Source organism: Marmota flaviventris, chromosome 19 (assembly GCF_047511675.1).
Source record: "Marmota flaviventris isolate mMarFla1 chromosome 19, mMarFla1.hap1, whole genome shotgun sequence".
Classification (NCBI taxonomy): Eukaryota; Metazoa; Chordata; class Mammalia; order Rodentia; family Sciuridae; genus Marmota; species Marmota flaviventris.
Genome location: NC_092516.1, coordinates 27455406 through 27480013, shown reverse-complemented (window position 1 = coordinate 27480013; position 24608 = coordinate 27455406). Strand labels below are relative to the sequence as shown.

The following is a 24608-nucleotide window of genomic DNA, read 5'->3' as shown; positions in this document are numbered from 1 at the left end:
CCTGTCCTCCCCCACCTCCTGCTCCCCAAGAACTGAGCACTGGACACTCTTCTGTCCTCCAGGTGCTGGAGGAGCTGGAGCCCTGGGAGGGCTGGTGCCAGGTGCTGTGCCAGGTGCAGTGCCAGGTGCAGTGCCAGGTTTAGTGCCAGGTGTGCCAGGAGCCGCAGGGGTGCCAGGTGAGCAGTGTCCCCCACTGAGAGACGGGTTTGGTTTGTCTCGCAGAAGGGTCCCTGGAGGTGGATGGAAGCATCCGCATCATTTTACAGATGGGATGGCTGAGCCCAGAGGCGGGGAGGGACCATGATCTCCCCAAAGTAGCCCAGAGGGAAGAGCCTTCCATGGGGCCCAGCCTGCTGATCCCTGGCAAGGCCCCTCCCTGCCTAGGGATGCTGGGGGATGTCACCTGGCTTGGTGGCATCAGATTCTGGGTTCCACCCCTAGCACGGCAAAATTTAAAAATAAACTAAATTAAATTAAAAAGCAATTCATTTCCTGCAGTAGTTTGGATCCTGGAGCTTTCAGGATTTTAAAGAATTACCTGCATTCAAAGTAGAAAGCTCCACAAATCCTTTGGGGTAGGTCTAGGAGAGGATCATGGTGCCCTTTCCAATCACTACTTTGGCCCAGGGCTGGATTCTCACAGGCTGCTTGTCAGGGCTCCACCGAAGCCCAAGAAGGGCAGGGAGGTGCCCGGGGGCCAGGGGTGGTCCTCAGAACCTCAGAACTCAGGCTGGACCTGCATGTGCGTCCCCGTCTCCAGCATAAGGTTGTGGCACAGGAGAAACTTCTGTGGGGGATTTTGGGAGGGCTGAGAGGGGGCAGCGGGGCTGGGGATGGCTCCCCATTCCCTGTCTTCACCCACCCAGGAGTCGGGACCCCTGCAGCTGCAGCCGCCAAAGCTGCCGCCAAAGCTGCCCAGTTTGGTAAGTGGCCCCCCAGGGCCCGACCCCTGTTCCAAAGCATTGCTCTCGGGTCCCCTGCTCAGAGGTTGGTCATATTCTGACGGTGGGGACTCTCCTCGCCTTGGCTCCTCTGATCAGCTCTGGGGGCTGGTGACATTTCAGATTGGGGAAGCAACTCAAGTTGGCCCTGGAGAGCACTCCCCCGCCCACCGTCCTCCACCCCAGCTGAACCCGGCCCGGATTCTGGGCTCCATGCTGGGTTCCCTCCACGTCTCTCTGAGTGACTAGGGTCCTTCCTGCTACCTTCTGAGGGCCACCCTGGCAGCCCCAGGCACACACACTTTACTGAAAGTGGCCAGTGGTGGCAGCCCGGCCAGTGATCCTTCTTCTTCCGATCAGAATCCCAGGGCCCATGAGGCCCGAGAAGGTTCTAACTCCAGGTTCACCAGCCTCCTGGCTCCCAGGAGGCCGGCTCTACTCAGCCCCTCTGCCAAACGTGCAGACAGAGGCCCCAGCCTTAGGAACCTGCTCACGGCCACAGCTCAATGGCGGCTGAGCAGAGGTTTAAACTAGGTCTGCCTATCTTTAGTAAAGTGCTCCCTTTCCCTGTCACTTTCAAGTCTCCAGGGGTCCTTGTCCCCCAAAAGGCCTTGATCTCCTGAACTTGCACAGACTTTGTATTGGGGAGGAGGAAGCTGAGACTCATCATGGGGAAGTGTCCGGCCCAGGGTCTCGTGGCCAGTCTGCCCTGGCTGGGGCAAGAACCCACGGCCCCTGCCTCTGGACCCAGGGCTCTTTCCAGCACCTTCCTTCTTCTTTGCTCAGGCCTTGGTTAGCCAGGCCCTGGGCAGCTATGGGTGCTCTTGCAGGATTGGGCCCTGGAGTCGGCGGAGTTCCTGGTGGAGTTGGGGTTCCTGGTGGAGTTGGGGTTCCTGGTGGCATTGGAGTTCCTGGTGGTGTCGGGGTTCCTGGTGGCGTCGGGGTTCCTGGTGGCGTTGGGGTTCCTGGTGGCATTATTCCCGGTGGTATCGCAGGTGAGTGTCGTGTCTGAGAAGCCTGGGGGTCCCCTGCAGCCCCCATGGGCACCATCCTGAACCCCCCTCCTTCCAGGAGCAGGACCCGCTGCTGCCAAATCCGCTGCTAAAGCTGCCGCCAAAGCTCAGTACCGTGAGTGCCCACCTCTCCCCCGTGCCCAGAGGGCCCAGGGCCCCCGCACACACCAGACCCACTCTGTGCATCCGGCAGCATCATCGGCCCCAAGAGAGCAGGCGGAGGGCCTGAAAGCACAGATTCAGGGAGAGGGAGTCCTGGGTTCCAATCCTGGGTCCGAAAGAAACTGAGTGACCTTGGGGTTCTAGCCGGGGAGTCAGCAGCCCAGCGCCCGCCTCGTGCAGAAGGCTGTCAGGAGAATTTAGTGAGTTCACCCGAGATGGGAGGGCAGCAGGCAAGGCAGGAAAGGAAGTGGGGTCTACACCGCAGCCCCAGGTTCCAGCCTGTGGATGGGCTGGACTTGGTGGTCAGTGGCCATCTCAGGAAGACTCTTCCAGGGCCACAGAGCGATGGATAAAGGTAGGGAGTCTGGAGATGGGGACAGAGCCATGGAGGAGGTCGCTGCTCCACCAGGGGCCCTTCCCTTGGGGTTGGACTCAGCTCTCAGGGCGGGACATCTCCAAAGGGTCAAGCTGCCTGCTGCCCAGGTGGGCTCCCTGGAGGAGGAGGCAGGGCTCAGTCCCACTGCCCATGTCCCCACAGAGGCAGCTGCTGGGCTGGGTGCCGGGGTTCCCGGATTAGGAGCTGGTGCCGGGGTTCCTGGATTTGGAGCTGGTGCCGGGGTTCCTGGATTTGGAGCTGGTGCCGGGGTTCCTGGATTTGGAGCTGGTGCAGGTGAGGAGGTTTCTAGAGGTTAGACAGAAACTGCCCTCCCTGAGCTCAAAGGCAGGAGACCCCTCCTCCTCCCAGCACAGCTCCCCCTGGCACCCAGAGGTGCACAGTGAACCCTCCATTAGATTTTCCTGGGCAGTCAGAGACAACTGGGGTCCCAGGGGGAGGCAAAGCCAGACAGAGGTCTCCAGGCTGCCAGGTTTCAGAGGGAGCCATGACAGGGCTCCAGACCTCAAAAAAGCCCACCTGTCCCCCCAAGGAAGGAGGTAGGAGTCCTAGGGTTGGTGGGCAGGTGTAGGCCAGCCCCAGGGCCTTCAGGAATGCTCCACGGCAAGGGGGCCACTAGGAACACCAGTTCTTCACCATGTGATGACTGAGCCCCACTCGGTGCCCAGCCACAGTGGGCCTGGAGGGGATAGGAGGGGACAGGTGGAGGGAGGAAGCACAGGTCAGCCCTCAAGCCCCCACATCAGACTGGCAGTGGCCTGGTTAGACAGTAAGCCCGATATCTGGCGACCAGAACTCCTGGCAGGAGGGTCAGGACTTGGGAGCTCTGAGGAAGCACCGTGGCCAAGGAAGGCAGGGTGGGCTCCCTGGAGGAGGAGGCAGGGCCTCAGGCAGGGGCTCAGCTGCTGACCCCCCTTTCCCTTGTCCCCAGTGCCTGGATCTCTGGCCGCTGCCAAAGCTGCCAAATATGGTGAGTGTGACCCCCTGTCCCTGCCACGCCACAGCGGTACCCTTGCCACCCCGCCGGCCTGACGGCACAAGGCCAGGTGGGCAGGACAGAAAGAGGCAGTGCCTAGGTCACGTTGCTGGCAGCTGCAGTTCTGGCCCCTGCCCACTAAATGCTTGTGGTGCCTCTAACCCCTGTGACAACCAAAACCCCCCAGGGGACAGGAACCAAGGCCCCTCTGGCCCTGACAGTTTCTTGAGCCCTTGTGCAGGGTGGTGCAGGCCTACACTGGTGTGAGGAGGCCGGCAGCCTCCGCCTCCTTCCCCACCCTTTGGCCAGAGCAGAGGGGTCTGTTTCCTGCTCCGGGCACCCCCGGCCCCCCTCCCTGCCTTCCTGTCAGCCTCGAGGACGTGGCAGAGCTGCTGGCCTTGCCACTTGGCACTCTGGACGTCCCGCCTGGCCAGACCCATGTCTGTGGCCCCCGCATTCCTGGCCTCCTGGGAGCCAGGAAGGGGCCTCCACCAGAGACCTGCCAACTGGCCCCCGTCAGTCCCCTTGGGGCCAGTTTCCATTTCGGAAAATCCCAGCTTCCTCAGCCCCACCCACCGCGGCCCCCTGGAACCCAGGGCCGATTCTCCTGTTCCCCACGGGCCGCTCTGCCGGCCTGAGTCAACCCACGTCGCCAGGGAAACGGAGCAGTGTGGTGGGTGGTGTAGCGGGGCGGCTGTGGACTCCGGTGGCTCTTGAGCTGTGTCCTGCCTGTGGAACGAGCACACCGATTAACCCCTGCTTGCCTCTACTTTCTCATCTGCAAAATGGGGGCATAGCCGGCTCTGCCTTTCCTGTCATGACGCAATGAGCTAGATAAAACTCACGGAGCCCCGTGAACTCCTGTGCATGAGCTGTGCAGAAGCCACCCACACAAACCATAGGATTTGGCACTTACAGAGTACATAGCGGGTGTGCCCTACTCTCACACACCCAGAGGGCAAGCAGGGCATCCTGCAGGGCATAGGGACTCTGGGGCTCAGAGAGGCCACAGCCATGTCAAGTGGACAAGCCAAGATTTGAACCCAGGGCTGTCAAGAGCTGAGACCAAGTAGTCCAGAGTCGGCCATGTTCACAGCCACACTGTCACTCCAGCACGGTCCAGGGAGAGGAGGCCTGTCCACTCTGTGTTGGAGACGGAGAGACCAAGGCCTGAGGGGGATCCCCCTCACTGACGGCAGAGCCAGGAGTCGGGCCCGGGGCTCAGGGACAGTCCTTCCCCACTCTCCTCCCACTGGTCACATGGGCTGGGCCACCTATCTGTTTCCCTTGTGTCCCTGGGTCAGGGAGACCCATCCTCCAGAAACGGGGGCTGATCCTCCACCCTCTCTCCGCAGGAGCAGGGGGCGCTGGGGCCCTGGGAGGCGTCGGGGGTCTCGGTGGAGTAGGAGTCCCAGGTGGCGTGGCAGGTGAGTCGCACCTCGGGAAGGGCTGGCAGGGAGGGAGACAGGGACCTGGGACAGTTCCTCCCTGAGCTCCCGCTGTGTCCCCAGGGGCCGGACCTGCCGCCTCTGCTGCTGCTGCCAAGGCTGCTGCCAAAGCCGCCCAGTACGGTGAGCACGGGACGTGGGGAGCCCCCGCCGGGGTCCATGACGGGCCCAGGCTCCGTCCACCAGGGGACAGCACCGTCCCTCTGCAGGCAGACTCTGCTAGGACTCCCTGACCTGCAGGTTCAACGTCTGCTCTCTCCACAGGCCTCGGGGTCGGTGGGCTCGGAGCCGGAGGACTGGGGGTCGGTGGGCTCGGGGCCGGAGGAGCCGTCCCCGGCGTCGGCTTTGGAGGTGAGAACTGTTCTAGAATCAGCAAGCATGAGGCGCATGTGTGTCAGACAGACAGACAGACAGACAGGGAAAGCCTTTCTTCCCCCCGCCGGATACTGCTCAGCCTTCCTGAGCAGCAAGGTGAAACAGGAGAAAGCAGGACCCAGCGGAGCGAGGGACAGGGACAGGACACCTGGGTGCCCCTGGGTGACTGGAACACAATCTGAAGCCAGGTCGGATTTCACTCTCAACCAGCTTGACAAGGTTTCTCAGCAGGTCACCCAGTCCCTCTAGAGCACTTCATATATGACATCGTGAGCCACTCCACTGCTCAGGCTGTCCCCTCTCCCAGGACGCCTCCCCCTCCCCCACCCTGCAGTGCATCTGCCCATGGGGTTGGGTGGACCTCGCCCTCCCCACCGGGTCCCTGAGGCTGCAGACCAGGGCTGGGCAAGGGGCAGCCAGGCCACCCAGCAGCAGAGGTCGCCCACCGTCCTCTTTCCTCTCTTCCGACCCACTGACCACCACGAGTGGGAGTTCCTTGGAGGGGCGGTCAGGCCCATTTTGCAGACACGGAGATCAAAGTCTGGAGAGAAATTACTTTTCCAAGTCTGTGCCCCCATGGCCAACCTGATGACATTTTCCTCTCTCTCGGGTGGTCATTGGGTCCCCCTACCTAAACTGGCCTGCAAGACTCTCCCTGTGTGCTCCACAGGATGGGACACACAGCAGGAGCTCAGCAAAGGCTGTTGGAAGGCTGGATGGCGGGGGGTAGGGTGGCCAGATGTGGGAGGACAAGTCAGGGCCTGAACTCCTCGTCCCCCCGTGCCCCGTCTCTCCAGGTGTGTCCCCAGCTGAAGCTGCTAAAGCAGCCAAATATGGTGAGTTGTCCCTGCTGGCCTCCTCCAGCAGGCCCGCTAGTGGCCCTCACCCCTGCCGTCACCCCCACCCTGGCTTAGGCCTCCCTCCTGCTCAGGGTTCCCCTGAAGGTCTGTGCAAGACAAATCCTGGCCCCAGAACGGAGACAGAGGGATGTCAGGGCGCCCACACGCGGGCCTGGTCCTGACCCCCATCTGCCCTCTCCTCAGGTGCTGCTGGCCTTGGAGGTGTCCTAGGAGCCACCAGGCCATTCCCAGGTGGAGGTAGGGCTGGCTCTGCTCTAGCAGAGGGGGCTCGCGGAGCCCACATCCACAGAGGACCCGAGGCTGGGGGTGGACAGGGCGCTCCAGGACAGGACACACCCTGGGCCAAGGGCAGGCCTCGGGGTCGAGGCAATGCCAGAAAGTTCAGAGGCGTCACATCAGGGCACTTGGTGGGGACACATTTAGTTGAGGAAGCTGCAGGGGAGCGCGCGGTGACAGGGAGACTCGGCCCCAGACAGGCTTGGGGGACCAGGGCTTGCCTCCCCCCGGCCGCCAACCCCTAGTCTCCCCTGCAGGAGTGGCAGCGAGACCTGGCTTCGGATTGTCTCCCATTTTCCCAGGTACACCCAGGCGCCGCGCCCCGGCCCTGTCCTGAGCTCTGCCGGGTCCCTCCTCCCCTGCTTCAGCTCCTGCTCAGAAGGGCTGAGCCGGTGTCCAGGGTTGAACCCCACGACCCCAGGTCACACCAGGCCAGACCCCAAGCCGACACAAAGTCGCCCCATCCCCGTTCTGTCTCCTTCCTCTCCAAGGACAGGGAAAACATTGGCTTTTCTAAGCCACATTTCATGCCTCTGGGGTCCTTGGGGGACAGATGGCTTCTCCATCATGTTCCACATGAGGCAAACTCAGTTCAGGGAGTGCCAGGGACCGCTCCAAAGTCACACAGGGAGCTGAGGCCGAAGCCCAGAGTCAGCCCCTCCCGCCACACACCCTGTGCCAGCCTCACCAGCTGGGAGGGTGTGGTGGGCTCCCGGGAGCAGGCACCCTCAGCCCCTCTCCTTGCCTTGTAGGTGGAGGCGCCGGGGGCCTGGGAGTCGGCGGTGAGTTTGCAATAACAGATGTCCCCTGTCTGGGGGACTCAGGGCCCCAGCTCCTTTCCTGGAGTAGAGGGAGTGGCTAGTGTGGCCATAGCCCTGGGCAGGTCCTCTGGTATGGGGGGAGCCTCAGGAGGAGATAGTAGCCAAGCCCTTGGGTAGCCATCGGAGCAAGACAGGGACCTGGATCACTCTGGGGCAAGGGACTCACTGGAGAGACCGACAAGCTCCAGAGGAAGGGACAGTAGAGCTGTCCCATGGGTCAGGTCGAGGCCAGGCAGCACACGGGGGTCTGACTGGGATGGGCTGAGGCACCTGCTAAGTGGCCAGACCTCCAGGGCCAGGCCACTGAAAGGCCTCTGGCTTGGGCTGTGGAGGACAGGTTCAGGGCATGGGCAGGCTGGCACAGGAGGCCTTTGCCACCTGCAGAGACAGGACAGGCTGGGCACACAGCAGGGGCGCTGGGAGAGCCCTTCCCCAATCGCACCCTTCCTCCACAGGAAAGCCCCCCAAGGCCTATGGAGGGGCCCTGGGAGCCCTGGGATACCAAGGTGAGTAGAGACGCAGCTCTGGGAAGGGACAGGGGACAGGAGGATGAAGACAGAGGCCAGGGTCGGGGGCCACTAGCCTGGGCCTGGGGGAGAAGCAGGTTCCTGAGCTGCTGCCCACCCCCACCTGTAGGGAGGGACCCAGGGAGAAGGGCAGGGAAGGAGAGTGGCTAGAACAGGGGCACCCAAGCCAGAGCAGTCAGAGGTGGGCAGGAGGGTCATCGGCCACCAGCTGGAACTTGCTGGAAAATGCAGATGAGCCCGTGGGAACTGTGTGGTGTAGGTTCTGGTCACCTGCCCTCGGCCACTGATGCTTCAAGTTGTCCAAAGCAGGCATAGCTCTGGCCTCGGTCCCGCAGGAGAGTGGAGGCCCTTCTGCGCCCACCTGCCTGCAGTACACAGAGGAGGTGGCAGAGTCCAGGGGTGGTAGGGTCAGGGACAAGCCCAGATTGGCCTTTCCTAGGTTGCCAACTGTCCATCAGGCTGATGCCGGTGGCCTTATCGAGGGGCTTTTCAATCACCTAGGATGAGCATCAGAGAGATGCCACATGGGCCCTGTCCTCCGTCCCCTATTTGTCTGCTGGTTGCCACCAGGTGGCGGTAACGAGCCACATGTCACTCCAAAGGTGGGAGGGACTCCAAGACTCCAAGACCAGATCCAGTGGCCTCTTACCCCAGAGGAAGACCAGAAACCATTTACCAATCAGACCCTCCCCCAGAATCCCGCGTTCCTCTTCCAGCTCAGGCACAGACTCTCCCTTTCTCTGGACCTCAGTTTACTTTGGTGATAAACCCTCCCCTTCAAGGGCCCACCCCACCCCCTTAGGCGGCCATCCCTTCCAGACACCTGGACTCCTCCTTCACCCCATCTGATGGGGCTGCTCTGCAGGATGCCCAGAAGCAGGGGACCCTGTCCAGCCTGGTACTTTCCCAACCTAGCCCCCCACCACCAGCCTCGATTTCATCAATGACACCTGGGGCCCGGCTCCCACCCCACCTGCCCAGTGGGAGTTTGACCTGGCTTCTCCGAGCCTCTGCTTGAGCAAGCAGGGGGCTTATGAAACAACCGGACGCTGGGCACGGTGGCGCGCACCTGTAATCCCAGCAACTCAGGAGGTCGAGTCAGGAGGATCAAGAGTTCAAAGCCAGCCTCAGCAATTTAGTGAGGTCTTAAGCAACTTAAAGAGACCCTGTCTCTAAATAAAATACAAAAAAGGGAGGGGCTGGGATGTGGCTCAGTGGTTAAGCATCCTTGGGTTCAATCTCCCATAAAAACAAACAAACAAAAAAAAAGCCCAGGGTGAGGGACACCGGCTGACCTTTGTGTGCATCTCCCCTGCCCAGGTGGGGCCTGCCTGGGGAAATCCTGTGGCCGGAAGAGAAAGTGAGCTTCCCAGGACCCCTGACTCGCGACCTCATCAACGTTGGTGCTACTGCTTGGTGGAGAATGTAAACCCTCTGTGATCCCACCCCAAGCCCCACTCAATGCCCACCCGGGAGGGGACGGTAGGCCGGCGGCCTTGGAAATCCACAGAACAAGGAATCAAGAGCAGTGGCCACGTGCCCCGACTGGGAGGCCACCGGCTCCAGAGGCCAGGGCCGGTGGGCTCAGCCCCGGCCCCACCCCTCCTCCTGGGAGCTCCCCCCACACAGTCTCCATCTCCAGGGGAAATTGGTGCTACTTGTTGGTGCTTTTGTCTTCCTGGGGGGAGGGAGGAGGGTAGGGCAGCCCCTGGGGGACCCCCACCTGGGCTCCTCTGAAGATGGTGCAGATGCTTCCTGGGCAGTCCCACCTCCCCCTGCCCACCAGGAGCCACCCCCGGCTGCGGTCCAGCTGGTACCCAAGCACCTGAAGCCTCAAAGCTGGATTCGGTCACAAGATCCCTCCTCTCCTTGGGTCCGCTCAGCCCTTTCCCCCCCATCAATGGCTGTTCCCCACAACTGGGGCACCTTTGGAGTCAGAAGAACCCCCACTCACACTGGGAATAGCCCCCTTGCTCTTGTGGAATCCATGTGTCCGTCCATCCACCCAACCGTCCATTCTGTTCATTCTTGTCCCCAGTTGACCGCCTGGTGCCACTAGCTGGCTGGGCATGCCCACACCCACCTGGGTAACCTCCCATGGCAGCCTCCGCCCCTGCCACACACCCCCGACGCTGGCCCAGGGTGTGAGGGCTGTGTGGGCTGGGGCGACAGGACTCTCGTCCCCGGCCTGGGTCCCCCCACATGCAGTACTGTATCCCCCGTCCCGCCCTCGAGCCACTACTACAGAGCATGTCCCGTCCCGCCCTCCCCATCTCTTCGTGTCTCGCTGTGATAGATCAATAAATATTTTATTTTTTGTCCTGGATATGTGGGGAATATGTTTGATTGTGGATGTTCTCTTTGGGTTTTATTTTTGTGGTTCATTGAAAAACATTTTTTTCCTCTGATCTGGGGAGCTGTATCTCCAGTCGAAGATTCATTTTAATCACTTTGATATAACTCTGGATGAAACACACATATTTTTTAAATAATTAAAAAGAATTAACTGCTTCGGAAAAGACTAATAAATCAAATCCTTTTAAAGGAAAGTGTGTTGGGCTCCTTTGTGTTTCTCCATCTGCCTTCAGCTCGGGGCCCAGTGGGAACAGCGCCCCCCGGTGGGGAACCTGGAACTGCCCCTGGTGTGTGGGGAGGCTTCTGGGCCCTCCATCCCTCTTCAAGGTCGGCTTGTCCTTTGGCAATGGAAGCCTCTCTGCAGGGAGGCAGGGCCTGGACAGCCTCTTCCACAGAGGTGGGTTCACCCACTGGCCATATCTTCCCCTGCACTTGTCCCAGAGGCCCGAATCCCCAAGGGCAGGTCTTGGTGGGTGGCCTCTGGAGCCTGCAGATGGAGGGTGGAGGAAACAAAGCTGACCCCTCTGTCTAGACCTAAGCCTTGAACTTCGCGAACAGCCACGAAGAGGGAGGGATGGTCAACCTGAGCACATTCAGAAAGGAGCTGAGGATCCCCTGCCGTCCGTCTCCCCAGGGAAGACCCCCCCTTCCTGAGGGCCCACGGAGGCACCACTTCTCTTCATTTTGCAGTGTGAAAACTGATGCCCTGAAGCTGGGCGGTCCCAGCAGCTCAGGGGCTGAGGCAGGAGGCTCCCAGGGCCCAGGCCAGCTCTGCAACTCAGCAAGACTCTGTCTCAAAATTTTTTTAAAAAGGGCTGAGAATGTAGCTTAGTGGTAAAGCACCCCTGGGTTCAATCCCCAGTACAAAGGAGAGAGAAAGGAGGGAGAAAGAAAGAAAGAAGAAAAGAAGAAAGAGAAAGAAATGACACCCTGCAGGTGGCAGGGGGACACGGAGCACCATCCTTAGGTGACCCACTCCCACACTCCATCCTGCTCCCCTGGGAACTCCGAATCCCCAGGGCCCAAGAATGTGCTCCCCTGGAGGCCACATCCGCCCTGCTCTGGGGGTCAGATTCTAGAATTCTCTCCCCAAACCACTGAGCCCATTTCCGGGACCCTCATGGCCTCCTGCAGCCTGGGCTGTGGGCAGACCCTTGTCAACGAGGAGGGTGGCCCAGGAGCTCTGTCCGGGATGGGGATGGCACTCTCCCTGCAGCGGGAAAGCTATGCCTCTTGCAAGCAAGGACCCTCACGGGGTGGAAAGAGTGGCCTTGCTCAGGTCAGTAAAGGGCAAAAGAATACAGTGGGAGGCTGAGACAGGAGGATCACAAGTTCAAGGCCAGCCTCAGCAATGGCGAGGTGCTAAGCAATTCAGTGAGGCCGTATCTCTAAATAAAATACAAAATAGGGCTGGGGATGGGGCTCAGTGGTTGTCTGCCCCTGAGTTCAATCCCCAGTACCCCCCAAAAGAAAAAAGAATAGAGTGAGGAGGAGTTGGGGGGCCAGACAGCCAGAGAGCCTGGAGGGAGAGGGAGAGCTGAGGACATCTGGAGGACGGGTCAGGAGGCTGGGAGGGTTGTGGTATTTATTGTGGTCCAGGGTAACTGTCCAGTGACGGGGACCCAGCCTTCCCAAGAGTCTGGCAAAGTTGACCGGACACCGCTCATTCATTTCCCCATTCAAGGAGAAAGACCTTCTCGGGATGCCTCCGCAGCCCGCTGGCCTGAGAAAGTTGGCAAGACTCGGTCCCCAGCCCTGGCCCCTGGCTTGGGCTCTCATTACTCATGGCTTTAGATGTCACCTGTACACTGGCAACCCCCAAACTGACGTCCCCTGCACGGGCTTCTTCCCCCAGCCCAGGACTTGCACGCCCGAGACCAATTCCAACCTCGCCATCTGGAAGTCTTAGAGATGGAGATGTGACCTAGCAGGGCTCTTCCTGTCCACCAAAGCTGTCCCCTCCTCGCCTTCTCTACCTCAGGGAATGACTGCAGCTCAGGCGGACCCAGGAGCCACCTCTCTCAGGTTTTCCTGCCTCGCTCTCTGCAGCAGTTCCACCAATGAATTCTGAAGCATGACTCTCAGAATAGACCCAGGGTGGTCCACCTCTCCCCACCTGCAGGGCAAGGCCCTGGCCCACCAGCCTCTCGGCCTGGGTTCCCGAAACAGCCTCTGGGTCCTTCCCAATTCTCCTTCAGCCTTCTCTCTCCCGCAGCCCAAATGACCCTTTAAAACGGAAGTTGGTGAAGGCCATGACCCTGCGCAAGCTACTTCAGTGGCTCCCACCTCCCCCAGAGCACAAGCCAGAGGCTGTTCAATGGCCAGGGAACCCCTCCCTTGGTTGCAATAGCTCCCTCTCCTGCTCCAGAACTTAAATGGCACCTTATCAGAAGGTCCCTCCCTGGCCCTGTCTCTCTCTCTCTCTCTCTCTCTCTCTCTTCCTCCCCCCCACCCCGCCAGGGATTGAACCCAGGGGCACTTAACCACTGAGCCCCAGTCCCAGCCCTTTTTATTTTCTATGTAGAGACAGGGTCTTGCGAAGTTGCTTAGGAACTCAGTAAGTTGCTGAGGCTGGCTTTGAACTTTCGATCCTCCTGCCTCAGCCTCCTGAGCTGCTGGGATTACAGGCATGCGCCACCATACCTGACAGGATGGATGAGTACTGTTTTAAGAACAAAATAGATGAAATTCCTGCCTTTATTAATTAGAAGTTCTGACAGGAAGATATGAGGGGCTGCTCCAGGCTGGTAATGACCCCAAGGACATCCAGGTCCCATCCTCAGAACTCATGAACGCCTCTGTTTCCTAGAGCTGCCCGTAACCGGACAGCGAGGGACTTAACTAACAGGACTGCAACTTCTCGCCATTCTGGAGGCCGGGGCTCTGGGATCCACTGCTGGGAAAGACCTGTTCTATGAACGCTCCTCTTGTGGACTTCACACGGCCATCTTCTCTCTGCACCGTCGCCTGCCTTCCTTCTGTGCCTGACTGTGTTCTAATCTTTTCCACGAAGGACTGTGAGTACAAAGGATTCAAGGATTTCGAGGATTGCGAATTTCCAGGATTTAGATTCGAGGATTCGAGGATTTCGAGGATTATATAATCACACTCTGAGCCACCGGGGCACGGATTTCAACGTACGGGTTCTGGGGAGACAATTGAGCTAGTAACTGTTGCCATATATGGGGAAAGGGTCTTCGCAAATGAACTTGAGTTAAAGATCCTGGTGTGTCCCAAATGCCATGATGAGTGTCCCTATAAGAAGCTGGAAGGACTGCAGGCCAACAAATGGGAAAATCTAAATATAATAAGTAAATTCCTGCAAACGCACAACCCACCAAGACTGAATCATGAGGAAATAGGCCATCTGAACAGATCAATAATGAGTAAGAAGTTGAATCTGTAACAAGAATTCCAACAAAGAAAAGCCTAAGACCAGATGGCTTCCCTGGAGAATTTTGCCAGACATTTAGAGAATTAACACCAGCCCTCCCAAAAGCCTTCCAAACAATTAAAGAGGAGGGAACACTTCCAATCTCATCCTATGAGGCCAGCAGGACTCTAATATCAAAACCAGACAAAAGACACAAGAAAAGAACTACAGACCAACATCCCGGATGAATACTGATGCAAAAACCCTCAACAAAACTCTGGCAAACTAGATACAATAGTATATTAAAAGATCATAGGCACCTAGACACAGTGGCACACACCAGCAACTCAGTAGGCTAAGGCAGGAGGATGGCAAGTTGGAGGCCAGCCTCAGCAACTTAACAAGGCCCTAAGCAACTTAGCAAGATCCTGTCTCAAAACAAAAAAAAAAAAAAAAGGGGGTTGGGGGCCGGGCACAGTGGTGCATGCCTGTAATCCCAGCAGCTTGGGAGGCTGAGACAGGAGAATCGTGAGTTCAGAGCCAGCCTCAGCAAAAGTGAGGTATTAAGCAACTTGGTGAGACCCTGTCTCTAAATAAAATAAAAAACAGGGCTGGGGGTGTGGCTCAGTGGTAAAGTACCCCTGGGTTGAATCCCTGGTACAAAAAAAAAGTAAAGGGTTTTCCTGTTCACAAGACAACATACTCCTACATGTAGAAAACCCTAAAGATTACACACACACAAAAGTTGTTTCTATGTACCTACAAGTGACAATATGCAAAAGAAATTGAGAAAATAATTCCATTTATAACACATTTGCATCAAAAAGGAATAAACCTAATCAAGGAGGTGGAAGACTTGTCCACTGGACCCTACAAAACATTGCAGAAGAAATTAAAGATGACACAAAGAAATAAAAAGACATCCCATGCTCATTGAGTGGAAGACTTAATATGAAGACGTCCATAGACCCAAAGTGATCCACGTCCTCCACCCAATCCCTAGCAAAAGCTCAAGAACAGTTTGTGCAAAAACAGAAAATTTTATCCTCACATTCACATGGACTCTCAAGGTGCCCCAGAGGACCCACACATTCAGAAAAAGAACAAAGTTGGAAGACTCACACTTCCCGATATCAAAAAGAAATTACAGAGTTACAATGATCAAAACAGTTTGGGGGCATAAAGTCAGACACATCATCTCATGGGCTAGAACAGAAAGCCCCAAAGTAAGCCCTTGAATATATAGTTACTCGATCTTCAACCATTTAACAAATGGGGCAGAATCTTCAAGAAAATTATGTGGGGAAACCAGACGCCCACCTGCAAAAGAATGATGTTGGAGCCTTATCCCGAGCAACATAGATGAACTCAAGGCTAAAGACCTAAATGTAAGACCTCAAACTATGAAAATTCTAAACAAAACAGTAGAAAAGCTTCACATCATCAGATTTGGTCATGATTTCTTCGATGTGACACTAAAAGCCCAGGCAACGAGAGAAAAAATAAACAAAGGGGAATAATCAAACTCTTGTGTATCAAGAACACAATCATCAAAGTGATAACCTAAAGAATGGGAGAAAATATTTGCAAATTATACACCTGAGAAGGGAGAAATACGCAGCATTCATAAAGAACTCCAACAGGCAAGAGCAGTGACACTCGCCTGTGATCTCAGCTCCTCAGGAGGCTGAGGCAGGAGGATTGCAAGTCTGAGGCCAGACTGGGTAACTTTGTAACACCTTGTCTCCAAGTATTTTTTTTAAAGGGGTTGAGGGCATAATTAAATGGAGTATTTCCCTAGCATGTGTGAGGGTCACCTCAGACCAGCATGCTCAGAGGCTGTGCCGGTAACAGGGAGCAGGGATGTGACTTAGGGGCTCGTGGCCCTAAACGCCCAGCTGGACCAGGGGACAGTGTGGCATCCTGGATAGATGTTGTACATGGAGGCAAAGGACATGCTGAGGGACTAGATAGAGGGGGTGGGGACAAGATGGGAGGCCTCAAAAACAGGTGCCTGCTTTCAAAGTTGGCCTGCACGACTGGGTGACCTTGGCACCCCTTCCTGAGACGAGAAGCACCTGAGGAGGAGCTGATCTGGGGGCAGATTAAGAGCTCTGGCTTGGGCATGCTAAGGTGCCCACTTAGCATCCAAGCTGAGATGCCAGGTGGACACGTGGGACCCTGGGACTGCAGTTCAAGAGGAGGTCTGGAGCCAGGAGAGGTGCACACCTGTAAGCCCAGCTACTAGGGAGGCTGAGGCAAGAGGATCCATCACTTGTTGGAGGCCAGCCTGGACAACTCAGTGAGACCCTGTCTCAAAATAAAAAATAAAAAAGGACTGGGGAGGTGGCTCAGTGGTAGAGCACCTCTGGGTTCAATCCCCAGTACCAATTAAAAAGAAAAAAGGCCAAGACAGTCACTGAGTCTCCCATCTGGATGAGGTCACCCTGCCAAAGTAAGGAGGGGGCAGACTGGGACGGACAGCAGGGATCCCACGATGCCATCTGCCTTGGCTAAGACAGCTCAGGCTTTGTCCCCTGCTCTCAGCAACAGTCTTGGGCTCATTTTGTGGCTATGGCCGTGTCCCCAAGGAGGCTCTTGCTTGTCACCAGCTTTTGTTCAGTCAGGCACCAATTTGGCAAGCTTAGACCCATCCTAATTGCTGACCTGGAATAGGCAAACTTTTTCCATGGGACTCTCAACGCCTCATCTAGAAAACGCTGACCATGAAGCCATAAGTAAAATATCTTTGAGCAAACACCAAGTACATATTTGCCACTTGGATAGATTAGAATAGCCATTCGTGGATCCTTTGCCCCCGGTTCCCATAAGTTGGCTGCATCTCTGTCATGAGCCCTCTCCTCCAGGTATCCTCTCCCAGCCCCTTCACCCTGGCCTGGTACCTGCTGCCTCCCACTACAGCTTGCCAGCCCTCATTGTCTCCCTCAACCCTGCCAGGTCCATTGTAAACATCCCCTTTATTAAACAGGGAGCCTGCAGTCCCAGCCACTACGGGAGAGACTGAGGCAGGAGGATCACTTGAGCCCAGGAGTTCAGGGCCAGCCTGGGGAACATAGTGAGACCTTGTCTCTAAACTCAACCAATCAATGCCAGGCACAGTGGCACACACCTGTAATCCCAGTGACTTGGGAAGCTAAGGCACGAGGATCGCAAGCTCAAAGACAGCCCCGGCAGTTTAGCAGGACCCTAACCAACTTAGCGAGACCTGGTCTCAAAATGAAAAATCAAAAGGGCTAGGGAGGGGCTGGGGTTGTGGTTCAGTGGTAGACCACTTGCCTAGCAAGTGAGAGGAACTGGGTTCGATCCTCAGCACCACATAAAAATAAATAAATAAAATGAAGGTATTGTGTCCATCCACAACGAAAAAAAAAATTTAAAAAGAAACAAAGGGCTAAGGATATGGCTCAGTGGTTAAGCTCCCCCTGGGTTCAATCCCCAGTACCAAAAATTTTTTAAATATATAAATAAAATAAACAAGGTCCCACTAAGTGTGCTCTCTGTTTCCTGCTAGAGCCTGAGATAAACAACACAGGAAAGCAATGAGCAAGCCAAAGGTTGCAGGGCAGCCTCTGAGGTCCTTCATGTCTCCTTGTGACACTTCACTGTGAGTGTCCAGGGACCATCTGACCAAAAGATACGATGAAGGCATCAGCATCCACCTAAATGTTAATTACTAGAAAAACCTATTTTTATTGAAAACAAGAATCTAATCTTCTTCCCTGTCCGTACGATTGTTTACACCCAGAGGGGAGCATCTCCTACTTTCCTGGCCACTGGCCCAAGAGCTGCCTAGATGTGTCTGCATAAACATGACAGAAGCTAGCTCCACCTCTATCTTCACTTGGCCCAGTTTACAGCTTCCTGCGAAGCAGGCTTAAGCAAGTGGGTATGTCTAGGGGAGACAAGGTTGCCCCCATGAAGTCAGCATTCTAGAACTGTCCGACTCTGGGCAGCGTACAACACCCTTCCAGTGCTGGACTAGACAGTGGAATTTCTTTGGTCACTTGACTCAACCAAAACCTTATTCAATTGGTCCTCCTCCCGGACCCTGAGCAGAGCCTCTCCAGGTCCCCCCTGAAAGAACCCTGAACACCCCGACTGCTCGAAGTATGAAAGTGGGGGAGCACTGCGTGGTCCACAGATGGGTTTACTCAGTGCAGGCTACAGGAGAGGCGGAGGCGTCTGCAGCAGCAGTGGTGTGTTCTAGGGACTTCCATAGCCCCTAAGGGAACTGTGCATGGTCACAATTGTCAGTCCCCTATTGGGCTCCTGGGCTGGTGACAGTCCTTTGGCGGGCTCTTCCCCCTAATCAGGAAGAAGAACCCCAAAACCTAGAGCCCTAGATGCAACCGCCATTGTTGGGCGGTGGCCCGGCCCTGACCTGACTCCATGCCCAACATTCCTCCCTTTTTGGTTTATTAAAAGGAAATGGGCACCAAGTCCTCTGGCTACTTCCTGCTGAGTCAGGGGCATCCTCGGGTAGGAGGAGGGGTGTTGGGGACAGAGGGCTGGACAGGAAAGTTCATGATAATTGGCAAAACCAGCAGATGCCTGCCTAAGCTGGCAATTTCGGGGGACCTGGGGTCTATAAAGTACCTTGTCACCGTAGTTCTTTGAGGGCCTGCTCCCAGCCTGACGCGATGAGGGGGTCAGGGAGCAGCCATGCATCTTCATGCATCACCTGCCTGGTTGGGGGTCCCAGTGTCATTCCTCTCCTCCATAGATGACACAGGCCACAATTACAAAGAGAAGGGTGTAGATAATCACTTTGCAAGATCATGAGGATAGACTGAGAACCATGAGAGACATGGTCATCTATCAACCCCGTTACAAGCAGTAAGATCCAGAGGCCGTGGCTGCTGATGAATCCCGGGTGGCACAGCAGAGGTCACAGACTGGAGGTGCCGTAGGTTGAAGTGAAGAGCCCTTGGGGCGGCGAGAAGTTGGTGGGGTACATGAGAATTTACAGTGTAGAGAGGTCCCTGGGAGGGGTCAGCCTCTCTTGGGAGTGGTTGGTAATGCCTAAGAAGGAGCTGGTTGAAAGTCTGGCTAGAGATTGTTGAGATCTGAGAGCTAAGACGCCTAAGGATGCAAGGAATGACAGGTAAGATGGCAAAAATGGCAGCGAGGGGCCCCAGCAAGGGTAACGGCCAAGGAAGCTGACTCTCCATGGGCTCCGTGCATTCCGGACAAAGGACTGTCCTCGCTTTTCCCTGAGGTCTTTGATGACTTTAGCTTGTGCGTGCTGTGGTCTGTCACCCCAGCCTGGCTGACATAATCACAGCCCTCCCCGCCCTGGAACACACCTGTGCCTCCCTTTCCAGCTGTTATGAGGTCTAAGGCCCGTCTATTTTGGAGGACGACCTCTGCCAGGGAGGAGAGTTGGGCCTGGAGGGAGTGGGTGGCGCTGAGGGAGGCCTCTGCTGTTTGTGTGAGTTTGTCCCCTAGGTCTGCCAGTTCCTGAGAGAAGGATTGAGCAATGACCAACGCCCCCGATGGCTACTCCTGAAGCGCTGTTGAAGCCACAAGGCCGGGACAGCTGCTCTCCTGTGGTGATGACTCACAGGAGATGTAAGGATGTCCTCAGCCTCCGCCCAGGTGCATAGGGTGAGGCTGGGGATAAGGATGAGGGGTAACAGGCCCCGGAGTGGTTGGGGAGACGCAGGAGAACAGGTAGTACCTGCAGAGGAAAAGCGCAGGAGGAGGCAGGGGGACGGTGGCGTTGAGGGTGTTGTGGGTCCCCTGGGGGCAGGATGAGGAAGTGGTCGCCCAACAGGCGGTGATGTTAATGAACAGGGGAAGAGGGGTGTAGGGTGGGAGATATGGTGCTGTTGGTGGCTGGGCAGGACCCAGCAGAGGGGGTGGCATTAATAGCAATAGGGGCCAGTAGGGGTCGCCAGAGAGGCACACAGAAAGCAGGAAGAGAAGTTGGAAGTAGAATAGTTGAGCAGGAGCTGGAGGGAGAGTGTTCATACCTATCCCGTGAGAAGGTAGGGAGTGGTTTAAGGATTTGTGCTATGACTTGGTGTGGATTTGGTGGCATTGAGATGTTGTAGGCCCCTCTTGTGAGGAGGAGTCAGTAATAATCTTTTTTATGATGAATTTTCCCTCTGCCACTGAACCCATTAGGGTTGTAGAAGCCTTCGGCTGCTATCCTGAATTTCCAAGAGGAGGGATCGGGAAACTGAAATGTAATATGGAAAGGACCATGTTACTGGTTGACTGTAGGCGCCCGGCCCGATTCCCCAGCGGGATTTCCCCATGGTGGGATGGGACCAATGATACCCACAGTTCCAGGAAGGGCAGCCCACCTGTTAGAGTCTGTAAACAAGTCAGGATGGCGCCTGGCATTTTGCCAGAGAAATGTTAGAATCTGTAAACAAGTCTGGATGGCGCCTGGCAAAATGCCAGAGGGAGTGGTTTGTGAAGTAACACCAGCGAGCCATTAAGTGTGGAGATTCCTTATTGGTTGACTGATGTATCTAGTTTATGCTAATTAGATAAGCTGTGTGGAATGTATAAATACTGCTCCTGTCCTGCAATAAACGGCTTCCACTCCTGCTGTATCAACATACACAAGTTGTTCGTCACCCCCCGGTTATTTTGCTGCAGCCGGACTGCGGCACCCACCCAGCCCAAGCGATCCGTCATTGCGCTGGTCCTCCTCAAAGCATAAGAACTTAGGATAGCTGGCCAAACCATGGCCACATTGATGGGCACAAGTGGAGACTGCATCGAAGGAGAGGGTGATGGAGGGGCAACTAGCTAATGGGCAGAAGGACTGATTGAGTAGACGGGTTTCCTGACTGTGGTTAAGCTACCAAACTTGAAAAGTGTACATGCCCTGGGGGCTGGGGATGTGGCTCAAGTGATAGTGTGCTTGCCTGGCATGCGCGGGGCGCTGGGTTCGATCCTCAGCACCACATAAAAATAAAATAAAGATGTTGTGTCTACTGAAAACTAAAAAAAAAAAATTAAAAAAGTGTACGTGCCTGGCAGGGTACTGCAAGAGTTGGGGGCAAGCCCCAGAAGAGGGAGGAGGAAAACATGTAAGAGGGTTGTGAGCTAAGGCTAGCATGATGTCTGGGAGACGCAGAGCTTAAGAGGCCTATCAGGGTGGAGGTGAGAGGTATAAGTGGGTTTAGGAGGTAGCGCAAGCGAGGTGTTTTGAGTGTTGTTCTTCCTTGGCGGGGCCGGGAGTCAGTTTCGGTCGGGAGATGTGAGTCCAAGGGGACAGCGTAGCTGATCCTTCCAAGAGTCTGACCGCTGTGGGGGTAGATAAGACAACTTATAAGGGTCCTTTCCATTTTGGGGAAAGGTCTGTTCTTGGAAAGGGGGGCATAATAGACCCACGTGCCTGAGGTTAAAGGGAAGATCGGGGAAGGATCGGATGCATCAGGCAACAGGAGGTCTTGGTGTTTCCAACGCTTGGAGCTGATGAAGGAGAGAAGGGGAAACAAAAGGTTTTCAGCCAAGTGCCAGGGGTGAGGCCAGGGGGCAGAACTGGGCGTCCATAGAGGACCTTGAAGGGTGAGAGTTGTGGGGGTTTCTTTGAAAGGACTCTAATGCGGAATAAGGCCATGGGAAGGGGCTTGACCCAATCACAGTGAACTTCGAGGGAAAACTTGGCTAGAATCTCTTAAGAGTCCAATTGGAGCATTCAACCTTACTGGACGATTGTGGATGGTGAGGGAGGTGGAAGATCCAGGGTACACCTAGGGCTGCTGTGATTTGTTGTGTGATCCAAGACATAAATTTGGGTCCGTTGTCCGATTGAAAGGATGTAGGTACCCCGAATCTTGGTATAATCTCAGTTAATAGGAGGCGGGCCGGAGTGGAGGCTAGTTTGTGGGGAATGCCTCGACCCAGCCTGAGAAGGTGTCAACAAAGACCAGAAGGTACTTATAACACCTCACCGGAGGCATGTGCGTAAAATCAACCTGCCAGTCAGCTCTGGGGATGTGGCCTCGAGCTTGATGAGTAGGAAAGGTTCCTAGTTTTAGGGGGGTTTGTGGGTTGACTTGCTGGCAGACTTGGCAAGCAGTGGTGATGTCTATGACCTGTTTGTTGAAGACAGGGTAAAAAAAGAGAGAAAAGTCTGTGGGGCTTGGGAGTTGGGGTGGAAGATTGAGCGTAGGTAGTGGATTGTTTCTAATGGAGAAGCAGGAACAGTGTGCAGCTGGGATACCAGGAGGCAGGTGGCCGAGGTATCCGAAGAGAGCGCAGCTTGCCTGGCCGCTGCATCTGCTTGATTGTTTCCCATGGTCATGAAGCTGACATCAGACTGGGGTGACCGACAGTGGACGATGCCGATCTTGATAGGGAGCAAAGATGCCTCTAGTAACTGAGAGATCAATTATGAATTGACTATTGAAGACCCTTTGGTGGTGAGGAGTCCCCTTTCCTTCCATGTGGTTGCATGTGATAGGAGGATATGGAAAACGTACTTGGAATCAGTGTATAGGGTCAGGATGCATCTGCAGCCAGCTGAAAGGCGTGGGTGACCGTGATTGATTCCACCTGCTGGTTGGTGGTATTTGGGGGAAGGGGTTTGGCCTCTATGGTTCGGTCCAAGGATACTATTGCATATCCGGCCAGTTGGCATCCATCCACAAGGAAGGAACCGCCATCTGAGAACCAGGTGTGGGTAGAGTTCTCGAGGGGGCCCTCAGAGAGATGAGTAGGGCATGAAGGATCTGTTCCAAGACCTGTCCGCAGTCGTGTAAGGGAGGGGTAGCTGAAATGGGGAGTAAGGAGGCAGGGTTTAAAGGCGCGCACGCCTGGAAGGAGGTAGAGGTGTCCTGTATGAAAGTCACCAAGAGGGGAAGGATGTGGCAAGGCAGGAGAGTCTGGAGTCCCTTGTATGTTAAGGAGTTCTTTGAGATGATGGGGACTGACAATCCTTATAGGTGCTCCAGAGGTTAACTTTGTAGCTTCCAGGAGCAAGATACAGGCCGCTGCCAGGGCGTGGAGACATGGTGCCCACCCCCACACAGAAGGGTCTAACTGTCTAGACAGACAAGCCATAGGGGCAAACCAGGGGCCTACGTTTGACCCATCACCCCCAGGGCTAGACCCCGGTTCTCATGGCAGTGCAGAAGGAATGGTCTTTGAAGCTCAGGCAGTTGCAGTTCTGAGGCTTGCAACAGGGCTTGCTGGAGTTTTTGGAAAGGCTGGACGAGGTCTCCTGTAGGGACCAGGGAGGGGAAAGACTTAACAAGGTCATATAGGGGTTTTGCTAGGAGAGAAAAGTTGGGAATCCATGTTCTAAAGGATCCTGCTAGCCCCAGGAATGAAAGGGCTTCCTCTGTGGTGCTGGGAGTCTGTAGTTGCTTGATATAAGCCTTGTGGTTGGTGGCGGTAGCCTTGGAGCGGGGGACAGGAGCACACCCAAGTAGGTAACCTGGGCCTTTGAAAGTTGGACTTTAGCAGGAGAGACCTGGTAGCCCCTTTCAGCTAGGAAATTGAGAAGTGAGGTGTCATTCTGTGATTATTCCAGGGAGGGACTGCAGAGGAGTAGGTCATCTACATATTGCAGTAATCGGGATTGTGAGAGGGACAGGTCATCTAGATCAGTGGCCAAAATATACAGGGGCTGTCCCAGAAGCTCTGGGTTAAGTCTGTCCAGGTCAGTTTGCGAGCCCGGTGTGTCTCAGGATCTGTCCAGATGAAAGCAAAGAGGTCCTGGGATGTGGGGCCAAGGGAATAGAGAAGTGAGTTGAGATCTATCACTGAGAAGTGAGTTGAGGAAGGTAGTGTAGAGGACAGGATGGTATATGGGTTTGGAACCAAGGAGTGTATGGGTTTGACAGCTTCATTGATCAGCCAGAGATCTTGAACTAAACGAAAGGTGCCATTAAGTTTTTTAACTGCCAGGATGGGAGTGTTGAAAGGCGAGTGGGCGGGTCTGAGGAAGCCCTTGGTTAAGAGATCTTGAATGATGGGCTGTAGGCCTATCAGGCTGGCAGAGGGAAGCGGGTATTGGGGTTGACATGGATAGGCATCTGGATGTTTTAAAGTAATAACAACGGGGGAGCAGTGTGCAAGTGATGGGGTTGTGGTGTCCATACCTTGGGGTTGACTTTGTCTGGGGGAAAGGGAAGGAGAGGAGTTCCTCCTCTGTTGGAGGAGACATGAGTAGTGAGAGAATGTAGGAGACTGACTTGTCGAAATTGAAGGTGATGGATGTCTCAAATTTGGAGAGGATGTCTCGCCCTAGCAGGGGAACTGGGCATTGGGCCATAACCAAGAATTGGTGGGAGAATATGACCCTGAGGAATGAGCAGGAGATTAGGGCAGAGATCCTAGGCATGAGGGTTTGGCCCTCTACCAACAACAGAGGTGGGGCCACCCAAACTCCCTCAGAACAGAGAATGAGGCTCCAGTGTCTAAGAGGAATGAAATGGGGCATCCATCTATGGTAAGTTTGACCCTGGGCTCCTGTGTGGTGATGGCCATCGGGGAAGGAAACCTAGAGCCCGTCAGTCCTCCACCGCCAGTCCCAGAAGGTCATGCCCAGGGCTGTGGGCATGTCCACGGCCCATTGACCAAGACACTGGAATTTTGGGCAGGGTTTAGTAGGAACCCTTGGGTTAGGGCAAGCCCTGGCCCAGTGGCCATCCCTTCCACATTGGAAGCATGGCCCTGGTGGGCTGCATGGAGGTCCTTTAGAGGATGAAGTGGGGGGGCAGACGCCCGAATGGCCTGAGTCAGCATCTGGGATTTGGGGGATTTGGCCTTTTCCTCCCTATTATGGCAGACCTTGAAGGCCAGGGGTGAGAGGCCCCCTTTCCAACCTCTTTAGTTTGGACTTTATGTCAGGATAGCTTTGGGGGAAGAAATGGGTCGTTAGGAGCTGTCTCCCATCAGGGGTTTTGGGGGTTAAACTAACCTACCTAAGAAAGTGGAGGGGTTCTCATTTTTGTCTTGAATGATCTCTTGGAGTTTTTCAAAGTTAACTACCTTCTGAGTTGCCCGTCTGAGTCCGGCAACTAGGCAGGTGGAAAATTGGTCCCTCAGGGCTAATCCTGCGGCAGTATTGTAGTCCCAATTAGGGTCCTGGTCAG

At 55.6% G+C, this 24608-nt stretch overlaps 1 protein-coding gene across 5 annotated transcripts in view; it reads left to right on the top strand.

Moving 5' to 3' along the window:
- The window catches only part of Eln (elastin), a 30052-nt gene extending 19742 nt beyond the window's left edge, over window positions 1–10310 (top strand). For 2 of the 5 annotated variants that reach the window (XM_071605459.1, XM_071605457.1), the window contains 15 exons: window positions 63–176; window positions 867–923; window positions 1772–1936; window positions 2013–2069; window positions 2655–2786; window positions 3442–3480; window positions 4842–4913; window positions 4998–5057; window positions 5199–5285; window positions 6107–6145; window positions 6353–6406; window positions 6703–6747; window positions 7198–7227; window positions 7722–7772; window positions 9114–10310. In XM_071605459.1, coding sequence (XP_071461560.1) covers window positions 63–176; window positions 867–923; window positions 1772–1936; window positions 2013–2069; window positions 2655–2786; window positions 3442–3480; window positions 4842–4913; window positions 4998–5057; window positions 5199–5285; window positions 6107–6145; window positions 6353–6406; window positions 6703–6747; window positions 7198–7227; window positions 7722–7772; window positions 9114–9157 — 1046 coding nt within the window. In that variant the 3' untranslated portion in view covers window positions 9158–10310. The remainder of the gene's footprint in view (window positions 1–62; window positions 177–866; window positions 924–1771; window positions 1937–2012; window positions 2070–2654; window positions 2787–3441; window positions 3481–4841; window positions 4914–4997; window positions 5058–5198; window positions 5286–6106; window positions 6146–6352; window positions 6407–6702; window positions 6748–7197; window positions 7228–7721; window positions 7773–9113) is intronic. The other 3 variants (XM_071605460.1, XM_071605458.1, XM_071605461.1) reach the window with 3 other exon arrangements.
- Window positions 10311–24608: the final 14298 nt, after the last annotated feature.